The sequence below is a fragment of the Eumetopias jubatus genome, unplaced genomic scaffold (assembly GCF_037043125.1).
Source record: "Eumetopias jubatus isolate StellerSeaLion01/CBP00866 unplaced genomic scaffold, mEumJub1_p1.0 scaffold_6, whole genome shotgun sequence".
NCBI lineage: Eukaryota > Metazoa > Chordata > Mammalia > Carnivora > Otariidae > Eumetopias > Eumetopias jubatus.
Window position 1 is genome coordinate 4,092,702 of NW_028274812.1, and position 15,901 is coordinate 4,108,602.

General features: G+C 39.9%; 1 protein-coding gene across 1 annotated transcript in view; it reads left to right on the forward strand.

Moving 5' to 3' along the window:
* Positions 1-11,965, forward strand: part of CUNH6orf118 (chromosome unknown C6orf118 homolog) — a 41,618-nt gene extending 29,653 nt beyond the window's left edge. The window contains exons 8-10 of the mRNA XM_088024221.1: positions 9,968-10,021; positions 10,573-10,634; positions 11,860-11,965. Coding sequence (XP_087880347.1) covers positions 9,968-10,021; positions 10,573-10,634; positions 11,860-11,965 — 222 coding nt within the window. The remainder of the gene's footprint in view (positions 1-9,967; positions 10,022-10,572; positions 10,635-11,859) is intronic.
* Positions 11,966-15,901: the final 3,936 nt, after the last annotated feature.

The following is a 15,901-nucleotide window of genomic DNA, read 5'->3' on the forward strand; positions in this document are numbered from 1 at the left end:
TCTGTCCATTTCAGTCAGGGGGGTGTTAAAGTCCCCCACTATTATTGTATTGTTGTCAATGTGTTTCTTTGCTTTTGTTATTAATTGCCTTATATAATTGGCTGCTCCCGTGTTAGGGGCATAGATATTTACAATTGTTAGATCTTCTTGTTGGATAGACCCTTTACGTAGGATATAGTGTCCTTCCTCATCTCTTATTACAGTCTTTGTTTTAAAATCTAATTTGTCTGATATAAGGATTGCCACCCCAGCTTTCTTTTGGTGTCCATTAGCATGGTAAATCGTTTTCCACCCCCTCACTTTCAATGTGGGGGTGTCTTTGGGTCTAAAATGAGTCTCTTGCAGACAGCATTTTGATGGGTCTTGTTTTTTAATCCAATCTGATAGCCTGTGTCTTTTGATTGGGGCATTTAGCCCATTTACATTCAGGGTAACTATTGAAAGATATGAATTTAATGCCATTGTATTGCCTGTAAGGTGACTGTTACTGTATAGTGTCTGTGTTCCTTTCTGATCTATGCTGCTTTTAGGCTCTCTCTTTGCTTAGAGGACCGCTTTCAATATTTCTCGGAGGGCTGGTTTTGTGTTTGCAAATTCCTTTAGTTTTTGTTTGTCCTGGAAGCTTTTTCTCTCTCCTTCAATTTTCAGTGAGGGCCTAGCTGGATATAGTATTCTTGGCTGCATATTTTTTCTCGTTTAGTGCTCTGAAGATATCATGCCAGTCCTTTCTGGCCTGCCTGGTCTCTGTGGATAGGTCTGTTGCCAATCTAATGTTTCTACCATTGTAGGTTACATATCTCTTCTCTCGAGCTGCTTTCAAGATTTTCTCTTTGTCTCTGAGACTCGTAAGTTTTACTATTAGATGTCGGGGTGTTGACCTATTTTTATTGATTTTGAGAGGGGTTCTCTGTGCCTCCTGGATTTTGATGCCTGTTTCCTTCCCCACATTAGGGAAGTTCTCTGATATCATTTGCTCCAATATACCTTCTGCCCTTCTCTCTCTTTCTTCTTCTGGGATCCCAATTATTCTAATGTTGTTTCGTCTTATGGTATCGCTTATCTCTCGAATTCTGCCCTCGTGATCCAGTAGTTGTTTATCTCTCTTTTTCTCAGCTTCTTTATTTTCCATCATTTGGTCTTCTATATCGCTGATTCTCTCTTCTGCCTCATTTATCCTAGCAGTTAGTGCCCCCATTTTTGAATGCACCTCATCAATAGCCTTTTTGATTTTGACTTGGTTAGATTTTAGTTCTTTTATTTCTCCAGGAAGGGTGTCTCTAATAACTTCCATGCCTTTTTCAAGCCCAGCTAGTATCTTTAAAATCATGATTCTGAAGTCTAGGTCCGATATCGTACTAATGTCCGTATGGAGTATGTCCCTGTCAGACGGTACTACCTCTTGTTCTTTTTGTTGAGGTGATTTTTTTCATCTTGTCATTTTGTCCAGAGGAGAATAGATGAATGAGAGGACAAAATGCTAACAGGTTAACAACGTCCCCAGCAAATATACTCTAAACAAATCAGAAAAGATCTGACACCAGGGGAGAAGAAAGGGAAAGAAAGAAAAAAGAAAGAGGAAAAAAAAAAAAGAAAAAGATAAAAACAAACAAAAACAGAACGAAACAAAGAAAACAGGATATGATCAAATATGATCGGGCTAGTGCATAGATCAGTGCCACACAGTAGATTTTGGGTGTATTTTGGTCTGATAGAAGAAAGTGCCTCCTAAAATTTTAAAGAAAGACTTATATATGTACAAAATAAGGGTTGATACAATGAATGGATGGAATATGAGTGTAAAGATGAAAATTATAAAAGATTTTATAAAAGGAATTGATAAGAAGTTGTTTGAAAAAAGAAAGAAGATTTAAAAAAAAAAGAAAAGGAGAGAATGTGTTAAGGCAGGAGACTAGAACAAAGCCATACACTAGAGATTTAGGGTATATTTTGATCTGTTAGAAGAAACTGTATCTCCAAATTTTAAAGAGAGAACAACTTATATATATATATATATATATATATATATATATATATATGCCAAAAATAAGGGTAACTACTATGAAGGGATAGAATATGACTCTAAAAATGAAAAATAAAAAAAAAAATTTTAAGGTATTAATAATATGTTGTTTGAAAAAGGGAAAAAGAAAAATTCATAAAAAAAAGCAGTTAAAAAAATTAACTTTGAAAGACTAATGAATCATGATAAAAAAGCCATGAATTCTATGTGTAGTATTCCCCTAGCACTGGAGTTCTCCCGTTCTCCTTGATCGGTAAACTTGGTCTTGGCTTGCTGGCTGTTCGTGCAGATCTTCTGGGGGAGGGGCCTGTTGCCGTGGTTCCCAAATGTCTTTGCCGGAGGCGGAATTGCCCCACCCTTGTAGGTCCGGGCTAAGCAAGCTGCTCGGGTTTGCTCTCAGGAGCTTTTGTTCCTTGCAAGCTCTCGGTACAGCTTTGGAGGACCAGGGTGAAAATGGTGGCCTCCCACTCTCTGCCCGGAGGAGCTGAGAACTCGGGGCCCCGCTCCTCAGTGCGCCCCCAGAGAAAAGCAGTCCCTCCCGTGTCCCCGGTCTCCGGCCGCACTCCGTGCTCACCTGGCCTGTGACCGAGCGTTTCTGTCTCTGGCCCCCGACCCCGTGTGGAGTCTCCAAACCCAGCAGATCCCTGCGGTGCGCTCCCGCGCCGCTCCTCCCGGGGGAAGGAAGGGGAGTCTCCCCGGCTCTGCCGCTTGTTGGGTCCCCGCTGGAGGCGCAGTGGCCCGACTGGGCCGCGGATCACAGTTTATGGCCACCCCGAGCTGAGCGCCCGCGCCTCGGCTCCGTCTCTGCAGCCGGCTTCCCCGCTCCGATCCCTGGGAGCTCTGCCGCACTCAGGCTCCCCCGGTCTTTCTGTGACCCCGAGGGTCCTGAGACCCCACTGTCCCGCGAGGGTTCCACCCCCCGCTTAGCCACTGGAGCGACGTCCCTCAGCGGAGCTGACTTCTAAAAGGTCCGATTTTGTGCTCCGCGGCTCTAGCACTTGCCAGAAGCGGCCGACGGAGGCCCCTCCCCCGCCGTCTATCCTCCCGAATATCGCCTCGGATTCACTTCTCCGCACGTCCTACCTTCCAGTAAGTGGTCGCTTTTCTCTTCGGAGAGTTGTTGTTATTCTTCTCCTCGATCTCCTGTTGAGTTCGTAGGTGTTCAGAATGGTTTGATCCCTATTCAGCTGAATTCCTGAGACCAGACGAAATCCAGGTCTCCTGCTTCTCCGCCATCTTGCTCTGCCTCGCCACCCCCCCGCCCTGCAACCCCAGCACTCTTTTTTAAATCTTTTTTTTTTTTAAAGCAGAAGTATACAGTGTACAGGAAGGTGGTGGTGGTTTAAGCTTCTTTTGACTTCTCTCTCTCTTTTAAAATAATATCAGATTTCCTTCTGTGTTTTTTGTTTATAGTCTGTTCTTATTTATTTAAAATTTTAAGATTTTATTTATTTATTTGAAGGAGAGGATGAGAGAGAGAGAGAGCGAGAGAGCACAAGCAGGGGCAGTGGCAGAGGGAGAGGGAGAAGCAGACTCCATGCTGAGCAGGGGACCTGACGTGGGGCTCCATCCTATGACTCTGAGATCATGGCCTCAACGAAAATCAAGAGATGGACACTTAATTGACTGAGCCACCCAGGTGCCCCCAAAATTTGTATTTTATATTGTATCCAGCCACCTTAACAAATTCTGCTATTAATTATGAAAGTTGAGGAACTGCTCTAGAATTTCCCTAAAATTCTCTGGGCTTTTCTTTTTTTTTTAAATTTTATTATGTTATGTTAGTCACCATACAATACATCATTAGTTTTTGATGTAGTGTTCCATGATTCATTGTTTTCATATAACACCCAGTGCTCCATGCAGTATGTGCCCTCCTTAATACCCATCACTGGGCTAGCCCATCCCCCCACCCCCCCTTCCCTCTAAAACCCTCAGTTTGTTTCTCAGAGTCCATAGTCTCTCCTGGTTCATCTCCCCCTCTGATCCCCCCCCCTTCATTTTTCCCTTCCTTCTCCTAATGTCCTCCATGTTATTCCTCATGTTCCACAAATAAGTGAAACCATATGGTAATTGACTTTCTCTGCTTGACTTATTTCACTTAGCATAATCTCCTCCAGTCCCGTCCATGTTGATGTAAAATTTGGGTATTCATCCTTTCTGATGGCTGAGTAATATCCCATTGTATATGTGGAGCTCATCTTCTTTATCCATTCATCTGTTGAAGGGCATCTCAGCTCTTTCCACAGTTTGGCTATTGCGGACATTCCTGCTATGAACATTGGGGCACATATGGCCCTTCTTTTCACTACATCTGTGTCCTTGGGGTAAATACCCAGTAGTGCAATTGCTGGGTCATAAGGTAGCTCTATTTTTAATTTTTTGAGGCACCTCCACACTGTTTTCCAAAGTGGCTGTACCAATTTGCATTCCCACCAATTATATGAGGGTTCCCCTTTCTCCACAACCTCTCCAACATTTGTTATTTCTTGCCTTGTCAATTTTTTCCATTCTAACTGGTGTAAGGTGGTATCTTAATGTGGTTTTGATTTGAATTTCCCTGATGGCTAATGATGATGAACATTTTTTTATGTGTCTGTTAGCCATTTTCATGTCTTCTTTGAAGAAGTGTCTGTTCATGTCTTCTGCCCATTTTTTGACTTGATTATTTGTTTTTTGGGTGTTGAGTTTGAGAAGTTCTTTATAGATGTTGGATACCAGCCCTTTACCTGTAGTGTCATTTGCAAATATCTTCTCCCATTCCGTGGGTTGCGTCTTTGTTTTGTTGACTGTTTCCTTTGCTGTGCAGCTTTTTATCTTGATGAAGTCCCAAAAGTTATTTTTGCTTTTGTTTCAGTAGCCTTTGGAGATGTATCTTGAAAGAAGTTGCTGTGGGCGATGTCAAAGAGGTTACTGCTTATGTTCTCCTCTAGGATTTTGATGGATTCCTGTCTCACATTGAGGTCTCTCATCCATTTTGAATTTATCTTTGTTTATGGTATTAGAGAATGATCGAGTTTCATTCTTCTGCATGTGGCTGTCCAATTTTCCCAGCACCATTTATTGAAGAGACCGTCTTTTTTCCATTGCATATTTTTTCCTGCCTTGTCGAAGATTATTTGACCATAAAGTTGAGGGTCCATATCTGGGCTCTCTATTCTGTTCCATTGGTCTATATGTCTGTTTTTGTGCAAGTACCATGCTGTCTTGGTGATCACTGCTTTGTAATACAGCTTGAAATCAGGCAACGTGATGCCCCCAACTTTGTTTTTCTTTTTCAACATTTCCTTGGCGATTCGGGGTCTTTTCTGATTCCATACAAATTTTAGGATTGTTTGTTCCAGCACTTTGAAAATAGTCATTAGAATTTTGATCGGCATGGCATTGAAGATATAGATTGCTCTGGATAGCATAGACATTTTAACAATGTTTATTCTTCTGATCCATGAGCATGGAATGTTTTTCCATCTTTTTGTGTCTTCTTCAATTTCTTTCATGAGTGTTCTGTAGTTCCTAGAGTATAGATTCTTTATCTCTTTGGTTAGGTTTATTCTGAGGTATCTTATGGTTTTTGGTGCTATTGTAAGTGGATTCGTTTCTCTAATTTCTCTTTCTACAGTTGCATTGTTAGTGTATAAGAAAGCAGCTGATTTCTGTGTATTGATTTTGTATCCTGCCACATTACTGAATTGCTGTATGAGTTCTAGTAATTTGGGGGTGAAGTCTTTTGGATTTTCCACATAAAGTATCATGTCCTCTGTGAAAAGAGAGTTTGACTTCTTCTTTGCCAATTTGAATACCTTTTATTTCTTTTTGTTGTCTGATTGCTGTTGCTAGGACGTCTAGTACTATGCTGAACAATAGTGGCGAGAGTGGGCATCCTTGACGTGTTCCTGAGCTTAAGGAAAAGGCTCTCAGCTTTTTCCCACTGAGGATAATATTTGCTGTGGGTTTTTCATAGATGGATTTTATGAACTTGAGGAATGTTCCCTCTATCCCTTTATTCTGAGAGTTTTAATAAGGAAATGATGCTGTATTTTATCAAATGCTTTTTCTGTATCAGTTGAGAGGACCATATGGTTCTTCTCTCTTCTCTTATTAATGTGTTCTATCACATTGATTGATTTGCGAATGTTGAACCACCCTCGCATCCCGGGGATAAATCCCACTTGGTTGTGGTGGATGATACTTTTCATGTATTGTTGGATCCTGTTAGCTAGGATTTTGTTGAGGATTTTGGAATCCATATTCATCAGGGATATTGGTCTGAAATTCTCCTTCTTGATGGGGTCTTTGACTGGTTTGGGGATTAAGGTAATGCTGGCCTCATAGAATGAGTCTGGAAGCTTTCCTTCTGTTTCTATTTTTTTGAAACAGCTTCAGGAGAATAGGTATTATTTCTTCTTTGAATGTTTGGTAGAATTCCCCAGGGAATCCATCAGGCCCTGGACTCTTGTTTTTTGGGAGGTTTTTGATCACTGCATCAATCTCATTACTGGTTATTGGCCTATTCAGGTTGTCAATTTCTTCCTGTTTCAGTCTTGGGAGTTTATAGGTTTCCAGGAAGGCATCCATTTCATAGAGGTTGCTCAGTTTATTGGCATATAGTTGTTGATAATAATTTCTAGTAATTGTTTCTGTTTCCTTGGTGTTAGTCGTGATCTCTCTTTCATTTATAATTTTATTAATTTGGGTCCTTTCTCTTTTTTTTTTTTGGATAAGTCTGGCCAGTGGTTTATCAATCTTATTAATTCTTTCAAAGAACCAGCTTCTAGTTTTGTTGATATGATCTACTGTGTTTCTGGTTTCTAATTCATTGATCTCTGCTCTAATCTTAATTATTTCTCTTCTAATGCATGGCTTAGGCATCGTTTGTTGCTTTCTCTCTAGTTCTTTAAGGTATAGAGTTAGTTGGTGAATTTGAAATTTTTCTGTTTTTTTGAGTGAGACTTGGATGGCTATGTATTTCCCCCTTAGGACTGCCTTTGCAGTATTCCATAGGTTTTGGACCAATGTGTTTTCATTCTCATTGGTTTCCATGAATTGTTTAAGTTCTTCTTTGATTTCCTGGTTGACCCAAACGTTCTTGAGCAGAGTGGTCTTTAGCTTCCAAGTGTTTGAATTTCTTCCAATTTTTTTCTTGTGACTGAGTTCAGTTTTAAAGCATTATGGTCTGAGAATGTGCAGGAAATAATCTCAATTTTTGGTATTGGTTGAGACCTGATTGTGACCCAATATGTGGTCTATTCTGGAGAAAGTTCCATGTGTGATCGAGAAGAATGAATATTCTATTGTTTTAGGGTGGAATGTTTTGTATGTATATGAGGTCCATCTGGTCCAATGTGTCATTCATAGCTCTTGTTTCTTTGTTGATTTTCTGCGTAGATGATCTGTCTATTGCTGAGAGTGGAGTATTGAGGTCTCCTACAATTAACATATTGTTATCAATATGCCTCTTTATTTTGGTTAACAGTTGGCTTATGTAGATGGCTGCTTCCATGTTGGGGGCGTAGATATTTACAATTGTTAGATCTTCTTGTTGCATAGACCCTGTAAGAATGATATAGTGTCCTTCTGTGTCTCTAACTACAGTCTTTAGTTTAAAATCTAATTTGTCTGATATAAGAATTGCTACCCCAGCTTTCTTTTAAGGTCCGTTGGCATGGAAGATGGATCTTCATCCCTTCACTTCCAGTCTGGATGTATCTTTAGGTTCAAAATGAGTCTCTTGTAGACAGCATATGGATGGGTCCTGTCTTTTTATCCAATCTGCAACCCTGTGCCTCTTTATGGGAGCATTTAGGCCATTCACGTTGCGAGTGATAATTGAAAGATATGAATTTATTGTCATCATGTTGCCTGTGAAGACGTTTTATAGATTGTCCCTGTAAATTTCTGTTGTATATCACTCTTGGGGTCTTTCTCCTTTTATAGAACTCCCCCTTAATATTTCTTGCAGGGCCGGTTTAGTGGTCACATATTCTTTCATCTTCTGCTGGTCTTGGAAGCTCTGCATCTCTCCATCCATTCTAAATGACAGCCTTGCTGGATAAAGTATTCTTGGCTGCATGTTCTTCTCGTTTAGTACCCTGAATATGTCTTGCCAGGCCTTTCTGGCTTGCCAGTCTCTGTGGATAGGTCTGATGTTATTCTGATGTTCCTCCCTCTGTATGTAAGGAATCTCTTCCCCCTAACTGCCCTTAAGATGGTTTTCTTGGTTCTAAGATTTGCGAGTTTTACTATTAATGCTGGGGTGTTGGCCTGTTTTCCTTGATCTTGGGAGGGGTCCTCTCTGCCTCTAGGACATGAATGTTTGTTTCATTCCCCAGATTAGGGGAGTTCTCAGCTACGATTTGCTCAAATATATCTTCTAGTCCTCTCTCTCTCTCCACCCCCTCAGGGATTCCAATAATTCTGACATTGGAACGTTTCATGGTGTCACTTATTTCTCTGATTCTCTTTTCATGGATTCTGAGTTGTTTTTCCCTGGCCTGCTCTTTTCCCTTTTTGCCTATTAATTGGTCTTCTAGGTCACTAATTCTTTCTTCTGCCTCGCTTACCCTAGCTGTTAGATTATCTAGATTAGATTGGATCTCATTGATAGCATGTTTAAGTTCTGCCAATTCAGCTTTCATTTCTGCCCTAAGAGACTCTATGTAGCCATTAATTGATTTCTCCATTTTAGCTATTGTCTTCACAATTGCTAGCCTGAATTCCATCTCTGGCATCTTGGTTATATCTGAATCGATTTGTAAATCTGTGGCCTAAGTCATAATCTCTGAGTTTTTCCTATTTTGGGGTTTCCTCCTTCTACTCATTCTGTTGAGGGGTGGTTGAGGGAATGTATAGAGTCCAAATTATTGACCATAACCCAAGCAAGATGCACCTGTTTTCTAGGGACCTTAGGGTTGCTGGCCTCTTGTTTTCCCAGCCTGTGTTCTGGCAGAGGGGCCTGCCGCGCCTTTACTCAGGCAACCCTGTTTGGGCGGAGTTGCCCTGCCCCCTGTGGTGGGGGAAGGGCTCAGTGAAAACCAGTTTTGGGGGGCTTTTGTTCTCTGGTGGCTTTCCCTGGTGGCTTTCCGTGTCTCTTCCGAGAGTCGGAGCAGAGGAGACCATTTCCAACCCTCTGCCTCAGAGCAGAGAGATCGCAGTCTGTTCTCCAGTGAGGTCTCCAGGCCACACTATCTCCGTTTCTGTCTGTGCTGCTATGAACTTCAGCGTCCTGGGTTGTGTGCCCCTCCGCAGCACTCCCAGTCCTTGCCTCCAGGTCGGGGCATGCCTCTGCCCTTTGTGCTTCTAAAACCACCAGCCACCCCCAGTTCGCACGCATGGCCCCACTCCAAGTTTCCATCCAGGGGGCTGCCCTAAAGTCCTTTCCCCATCGCTACCAGTCTGCGAGTCTGTGTACGGTCCTCAGCGCAGGAGGCTATCGCTCACCGACGGTGTAGGATCCCGACAGCTCGGTTCCCTTCCCCTTCCGTTTATCCTCTGATATCTGTCCATGGAATCACGGCTCCCCGCTTCATACCTCGAAATCAACTGCATGAGATATTCTGTTTGTAGAGATCCAGATCTATCTTCTTACATCTCAGGCTGATTTCGTGGGTGTTCAGAGTGGTGTGGTAGATATCCAGCTCAATTCTGGGGACTGGTTGGAATAGGGACCCCTACTCCTCCACCATTTATTCTGTCCTCTCTCTAGGTTTTTCTAATATCAACCCTTATCTCCTCTAGTTTTTGACCTAGAAGGCTAGCATCTTTCTGTCTTTACCACATGTCCTTCAAGTCATGCTGTGTTTATTCGTGTTTTTAAATGGTGTGCTATTGGGTACTTTTGAAATCAGAATAGCATCATTTACATAATACTTTTTGTTCCATAAATGGGGAAAAGCATTTAACAAATATTCTTAACCAAGTATCTTACTTTTAAAATCATTTCTTCTTCAGACTGAAGCTATAAAATTGGAAACAGCAAATAGAATTTTAAAGAAGAAAATGCATGTAAGTTTTTGTGAGTCAATGTTTTTCAATAGAAATATTTCCTTTAGTGCTGTGTGCTTCTTGTATCATGTCCTAAGCAAAATAAGAATATATGCATTGTCTTTCTAAATGATAACTTTCTGTAATGCTGAGAATATCTCACTATGCAGACATTAGCTTAAAACTGGACAGGTGTAAGCTAACGTATTAATGAAAAAAATAAACATCCTTTTTTAAAGTTGAATATGCCAAGCAGAATTGACCATTTCTCTAACCCTTGCACATGTAACAATGAGTTGTAATGAGTTTATTTTGTAACAAGGGATGTAATGAACCGGTTCCTCTAATGACTTTCAGGACACCCTTCCAGAATACATACTAACAATTTGCTGCTTAACAGATTGTAATTTTGTTTCAATTAGATATGTATATCCCTCTGTATTATATACAGTATACATTAGTATGTTATACCTGATTCTAGAAGTGGTATTCCATTTTGACTCAATCTTATTATCATATAAGATCAGTATCATGCCATTATACATGACCAAAGGATTTTTGATTCTCGGTAGGTTATTGAAAACCAGGTGAAGCAGACCATGGAGAATAATAAGATGAGTGAGGAAGAGCAGCGGTAAGTATTGATGACATGATAAAAAAAGTGGGACAATCTCATGCTATTCTCAAAACCGTCCACTCAAATCTGCATTAGACGAGACCGTGCTTCTGAAATGTTTATATTCCCAAGAGTGTTAACTTTAAATATACACGTTACATCCTTTCCTGTGCTCAACAATGCTGAGCCCAAGATTTAAATCTCAATCACCATATATTACTTGGCAATGTAGAAATAAATTCTTTGGAAAGAACTGAAGAATTGAGGGTAAATTCTCATGGGCAGGGATCAGGAAGGTGGGGAGGCAGGTGACCGTGGTGGCTTTCTTTTCTCAAATTCTGTGGCTTTAGTGATATTAAAGTTTTGAAGAACACTGTACATGTATTACTCTGATAATTTTAATTTTTAAAAATGAAATGGCTGATTTATATTATCAATTACATAAATTTAGCTTTATATAGTTAATTTTCCTAGAATTGGTACTACAGGTCAAATTTTAGGATTTGATAAGGCTGGGAGTAGCAGAAAATCATTGGTGGTTTAAGTATGGAAAGTGCTAACTTGTAACAATAGTAAAAAGACATTTAGTTGTAGGTGGCCTTGGTTCAATGATAATATCAAGGAACCAATGTTCTTCTGTCTTTCTTCTCTGTTTTCCTTGAGTATGGTTTTCCTCCTGGAGGCCTCAATATGGCTATCTTCAGGCATGGGTCCGCATCCCATAGAGGAATAATGGGGGAAGAGGAGGGCAAAAGGCAAAGAGCTTCTCATCAGGTTACTCTACTTCCCAGCTCACATGATAGAGAAAGTCACGGGAGAAAGGTGTTAGAATGATTGCTGAGTGAACCACACAGGTGGATTATATTATGTTGGGTGTCCTCAAAGAAAAGAATATAGAATTACAAATACAAAGTTGGGAAGGCTCCTTCCATAGTTTTGGCAATGAGAGTGAAAGGACCTAAAGTTTAAACATCATTATCTCCAAAGTAAATCTAACTCTGCTGCCACACTATACTTGGTCTGGAAAAATACTCCAGGGGATTGCGCCCATATACAGGGAGAATCTTTGCTACATTCAAGGCCAAAATGCTACAAAAATCCTTTAAAATGGAAGTGGAAGATTACAAAGTCTCACTTTGTGTTTTTGAGTAAATATGTCCTAAAATGAATGCTTGTTTTAAAATTTTCTCTTATGCTTAAGGCACTTTTGTCTAATCTACTGTGTTCATTTGTTGTGTTTAAGGAACCTTTGGGATTTTATTAAAGAATTTGTAAACTTAAAGGAAACAGACCATAACTCAAGTGATTGGAAAATGACCTATGAAAATTCACAGCCACCATGTGCATAACACGAATGTTTGCAGATGTATAAATTAATGAAGATACATCTCATTTTGTCAGTTTTAATCTCTAATAAAGTTAATGTAGTATATATATCCTACTCAAGATATTGGAATAAATACATGTATGCATGTGATTGGTTTTACTTTTGTATACATATTCATAACAATAGTAGTTCTTAGGGTATTTTCTGCTTTCCTTCCATAATTTTCTCCAAGGAAAAATACTTTCAATTATTTGATAGGAATAAGAAATTCAGCACTGCTACAATACAGATCAAATATGTTTCTTATTTGCAATGCAGGTTTATATATAAACATTTAATAAAGTGTAGTAATCATAGAATTAACATTCACATAACTAAATAATCTTTACTGATTGTAAGTGATGCAGTGTTCTGAAACGTTATAGCTCTGGCCTGGTGCTTTGCAACACATGTGTCTTGACAGATTGTGATCTTCATGACAACATTGTGACTTGGATTTTTTAATGCCCACTTTGCCTATAATCTGGTCTGAGCACTTAGAGTAAATACAAGTCCAATTTCTTTGGACATCCATATACGGGGCTATGGTAAGGATCAAAGGTAAGGGTGAAGTACACGAGGGATTTGATCCTAACCTGGGAGAGTACAGTTTGAGGTCAGGGAGAGAGAGAGAGAGAGACAGAGAGATGAGCAGGGTTTGCTTCCTATGGACTAGGGGGCCAATGTCAGGGTGGTGTGTTCATCACAGCTCTGTTTAAATTCAGTAGCTCTTCCTGGGGAATGATTCATTCTGCTTTTAGAGATAAAATGGTTGCAGCTGAAACTGCAAATGTTCATATATAGAAATAAATTGGGCTTTATTAATGTTTGTTGAATTCTCTATGTTCAAGTTGCCTTCTCTTGGTTATTTATGTTCACTAGAATCTTATTAAGTAGGCACCATTATTTCCCATTATATGGGGGAGAGAATGAAAATGTGAAGGGGTGAATTGATTTGTTTAAACTACACTGTGAAAAATAGAGCAGGAATCCAATCCCAGATTTGGTTTGCTCAATTCCTAAACTTTTACCACTGCATTATGCTGTGTCATTTATATATATCACTGGTCAAGATATAGGGAAACACATTTATACATCATCAGTGACATAAAGACCATTAGAAGTAAGAAGAAACCAACCAACAATCAAAGCTGAATTTACTTGCTTGCCAAGCAAGGGACAGCCATTCACTCAAGAGGCAAGATTCAGGGCTGATCCAATTAGAAAGTAGAGGAGGCTGGATATAGAGGCAGAAGGGTGTGCTGTTTTGTTTAAGAGGACTTTAGACATTAAAGACTGAGTGGATTTGCTGGAGAGGGCCTGGGGGCTGGAAGGTCCTTTTGTTGTTTGGTCTTTATTCTGGCTGTCACAAAAGCACTGTTTTTGAAGAGATATGACATCAGTTGTAATCAAACCTTGTCAAGATCAAACTCTTGTAGCAGGCGCTTTGTTATATGAATTCTTTGGACTGATAAATTTTTCATTTAAAAGCAATATAAGTAATCCTACCAGTCATTCATGTATTCAACATTCATTAGATCCACATTCAGGTACATTTCAGACAGTCACTAGTTGCTAGAAGTATGGAATGGAGACATGGCCCCAGTCCTCAAGGAGTTGATAGCTTGTTGTACAGGCTTGTGAAAAGAATACCAACAACAAAAAAGAAAGTCTGATAAAACTAAAGGCATACAAGGATATGGGTAGGCACACTCTTACCCACTGCCAGAGCAAGTGTAAATTGACACAAACCGTTTGGGATGTAACTTGACAACAAGCTCACCAAATACCTGTGCGTTCCCAGAATCTTGCCGCCCTGCTGGCCATGAGGGCCATGGAACTTGTTTGAGCCAGTGCGGGATGGTTGTGATAACATATGACAAGAAGGGTGAACTCTGGAAAGATCAACTTATTTGTAAAAAGAATTAAAAGGGAATACAGAGAATCAGAAATGTGACTTCTCAGTGTGGAAAAAGCTGATTGATTTCAGTTTACAGATTCAAGAGATGAGATTTTTAAAAATCTACAACCAGATTATATGTCTGAAAGTAAAGACTACATTACAGGTGTGGCCTTTTTACCAAAACCCATAGCCTCCTGTCTGAATGGACAATTAGGGACAAGCCATGAGGAGGAGGAAGGAAAGAGATCTGAGAGCAACACTAAGCAAACCATGAGCACATGGAACTGCATGGAAGCAAATGGATTGGAGGCGCACTGAGTTTTTGAGGGAGTTTGACTATTACAGGCAATCAGAAACCCAAGGTAAGTTAAGTCCATTGCTGCTCAGAAGATTGAACAGCCCTGAGTCCCCTGAACATCCCTGAAGAGGAACAGGAAGGAAGCTGAGGAAACTGTACATCCCCCAACGAACATATTCCCCAAAGCCCACTTTGGATGTGCCCGAGGAGGACGAAGGAGGGCCAAACCAGTGACAAGGACAATGAACGAGAGCTCCGTCCCAGTGCAGTCAGACTTTACCCTGCTTCTTGGTAGGGGACCCTTACAAGGTCTTCTCTGTAGGGCTTCAGAAATGCTACAGGCCATGGACTGCTGTGTGTGTGTCCTCACCCTTTTATGCATATCTATTTGTAAATGTATTGCAATTATCCTGGTTCAGAACACATGGAGAAAGCGCTGTGTATCCTTTGGGGGTCTCGGACTTTGAGCTGGCTGTCGTGACTGGGTGGGATTTGTCTCCCTTAGAGAGGAGGGCACTGTGTTTTATGCAAAGAAATAAGTAAGCGAAGAGATTGTTAATCAGAATGTGGACCATGAAAGAGCTCTTTCTCTGCTGTAGAAGTTGTAAAGACTTGTATTCCTTCCAGGCAGTGAGGCTACTGGGACCCTCGATCTTCTGTGTACTTAGTTCGTAAGCAGAGCCCACCATCTTGGACATAGAACATGAGTAAGACATAAACTTTGTCAGATCAGGCCAGTGGATATTAGGGTTAACTTGTTATTGCAGCATAACCTAGTCCATATTGATTTACTCTGTTTATACCCTAAAGAACCTAAGGAGATTTCTCTTTCTCATTTTCTCTTGTTCTCTATCTTGTCCTATCTATTATCTATCTATCTAAATATTTAATCTGTTGATGTTCACCGATTAACTCTGAAACTAGAAAATAGAAAAAGCGTCATGGTTTCTCGAGTAGGGTAGTAATGGTCCTGGTTGTCATCTTTAAATGGAACACTATAAAGCAGATAGGAGAAGTAGACCTAAATATGTCAACATGAGTAAATATCAAAAACATAATTTGTTGGGTGAAAAAAGTAAGTTTCAGGAGAGTACATACATGGTAGTATTGATATAAATAAAAGAGAAGGGGAAAAGAGAAGGCTCAGGCTGGCTTTAATATTTTAGTAGTGTGTATAGTGGTTTATTTCTTTGCAAAAATACGAAGCAAATATTCTGAAATCTTAATGTATGTTTAATGTTGATAGTGGATTCATAAGTATTAGTTATATTATTTTCTATAAATATAAGTATTATGCTAACACTTGTTAAACACTTATCATATACTAGACACTATTCTCTACACTTAACCTATATTCATTTAGTTCCCATGTGATCCTATATGGTAGGTTACAGTTATTATCTTATAGATTAGGAAATTGCTTATTTAAAATTTTTAAATTTTAATTTTAAATTTAAATTCCAATTTAAATATATTTTAAGAAGTGATGAATGCAATAATTTATCATGAGGCTATGGTGTAAGTATTTGTAAATGGTATAAGGAAAGTACAAAGATGAGCTCACAGAACTCAATACTATCCATGGGGGAGAAGGGACAGAAAGGCCAAATAAACTTTGTGAGTTATTTACCATTAAGTTCCCATGAGGGGAGTGGTGATTTGAGGTAGAGGGAACCATGTGAGTGAAAGAGCAAGTAGACTGGCATTGGTGCAGAGAT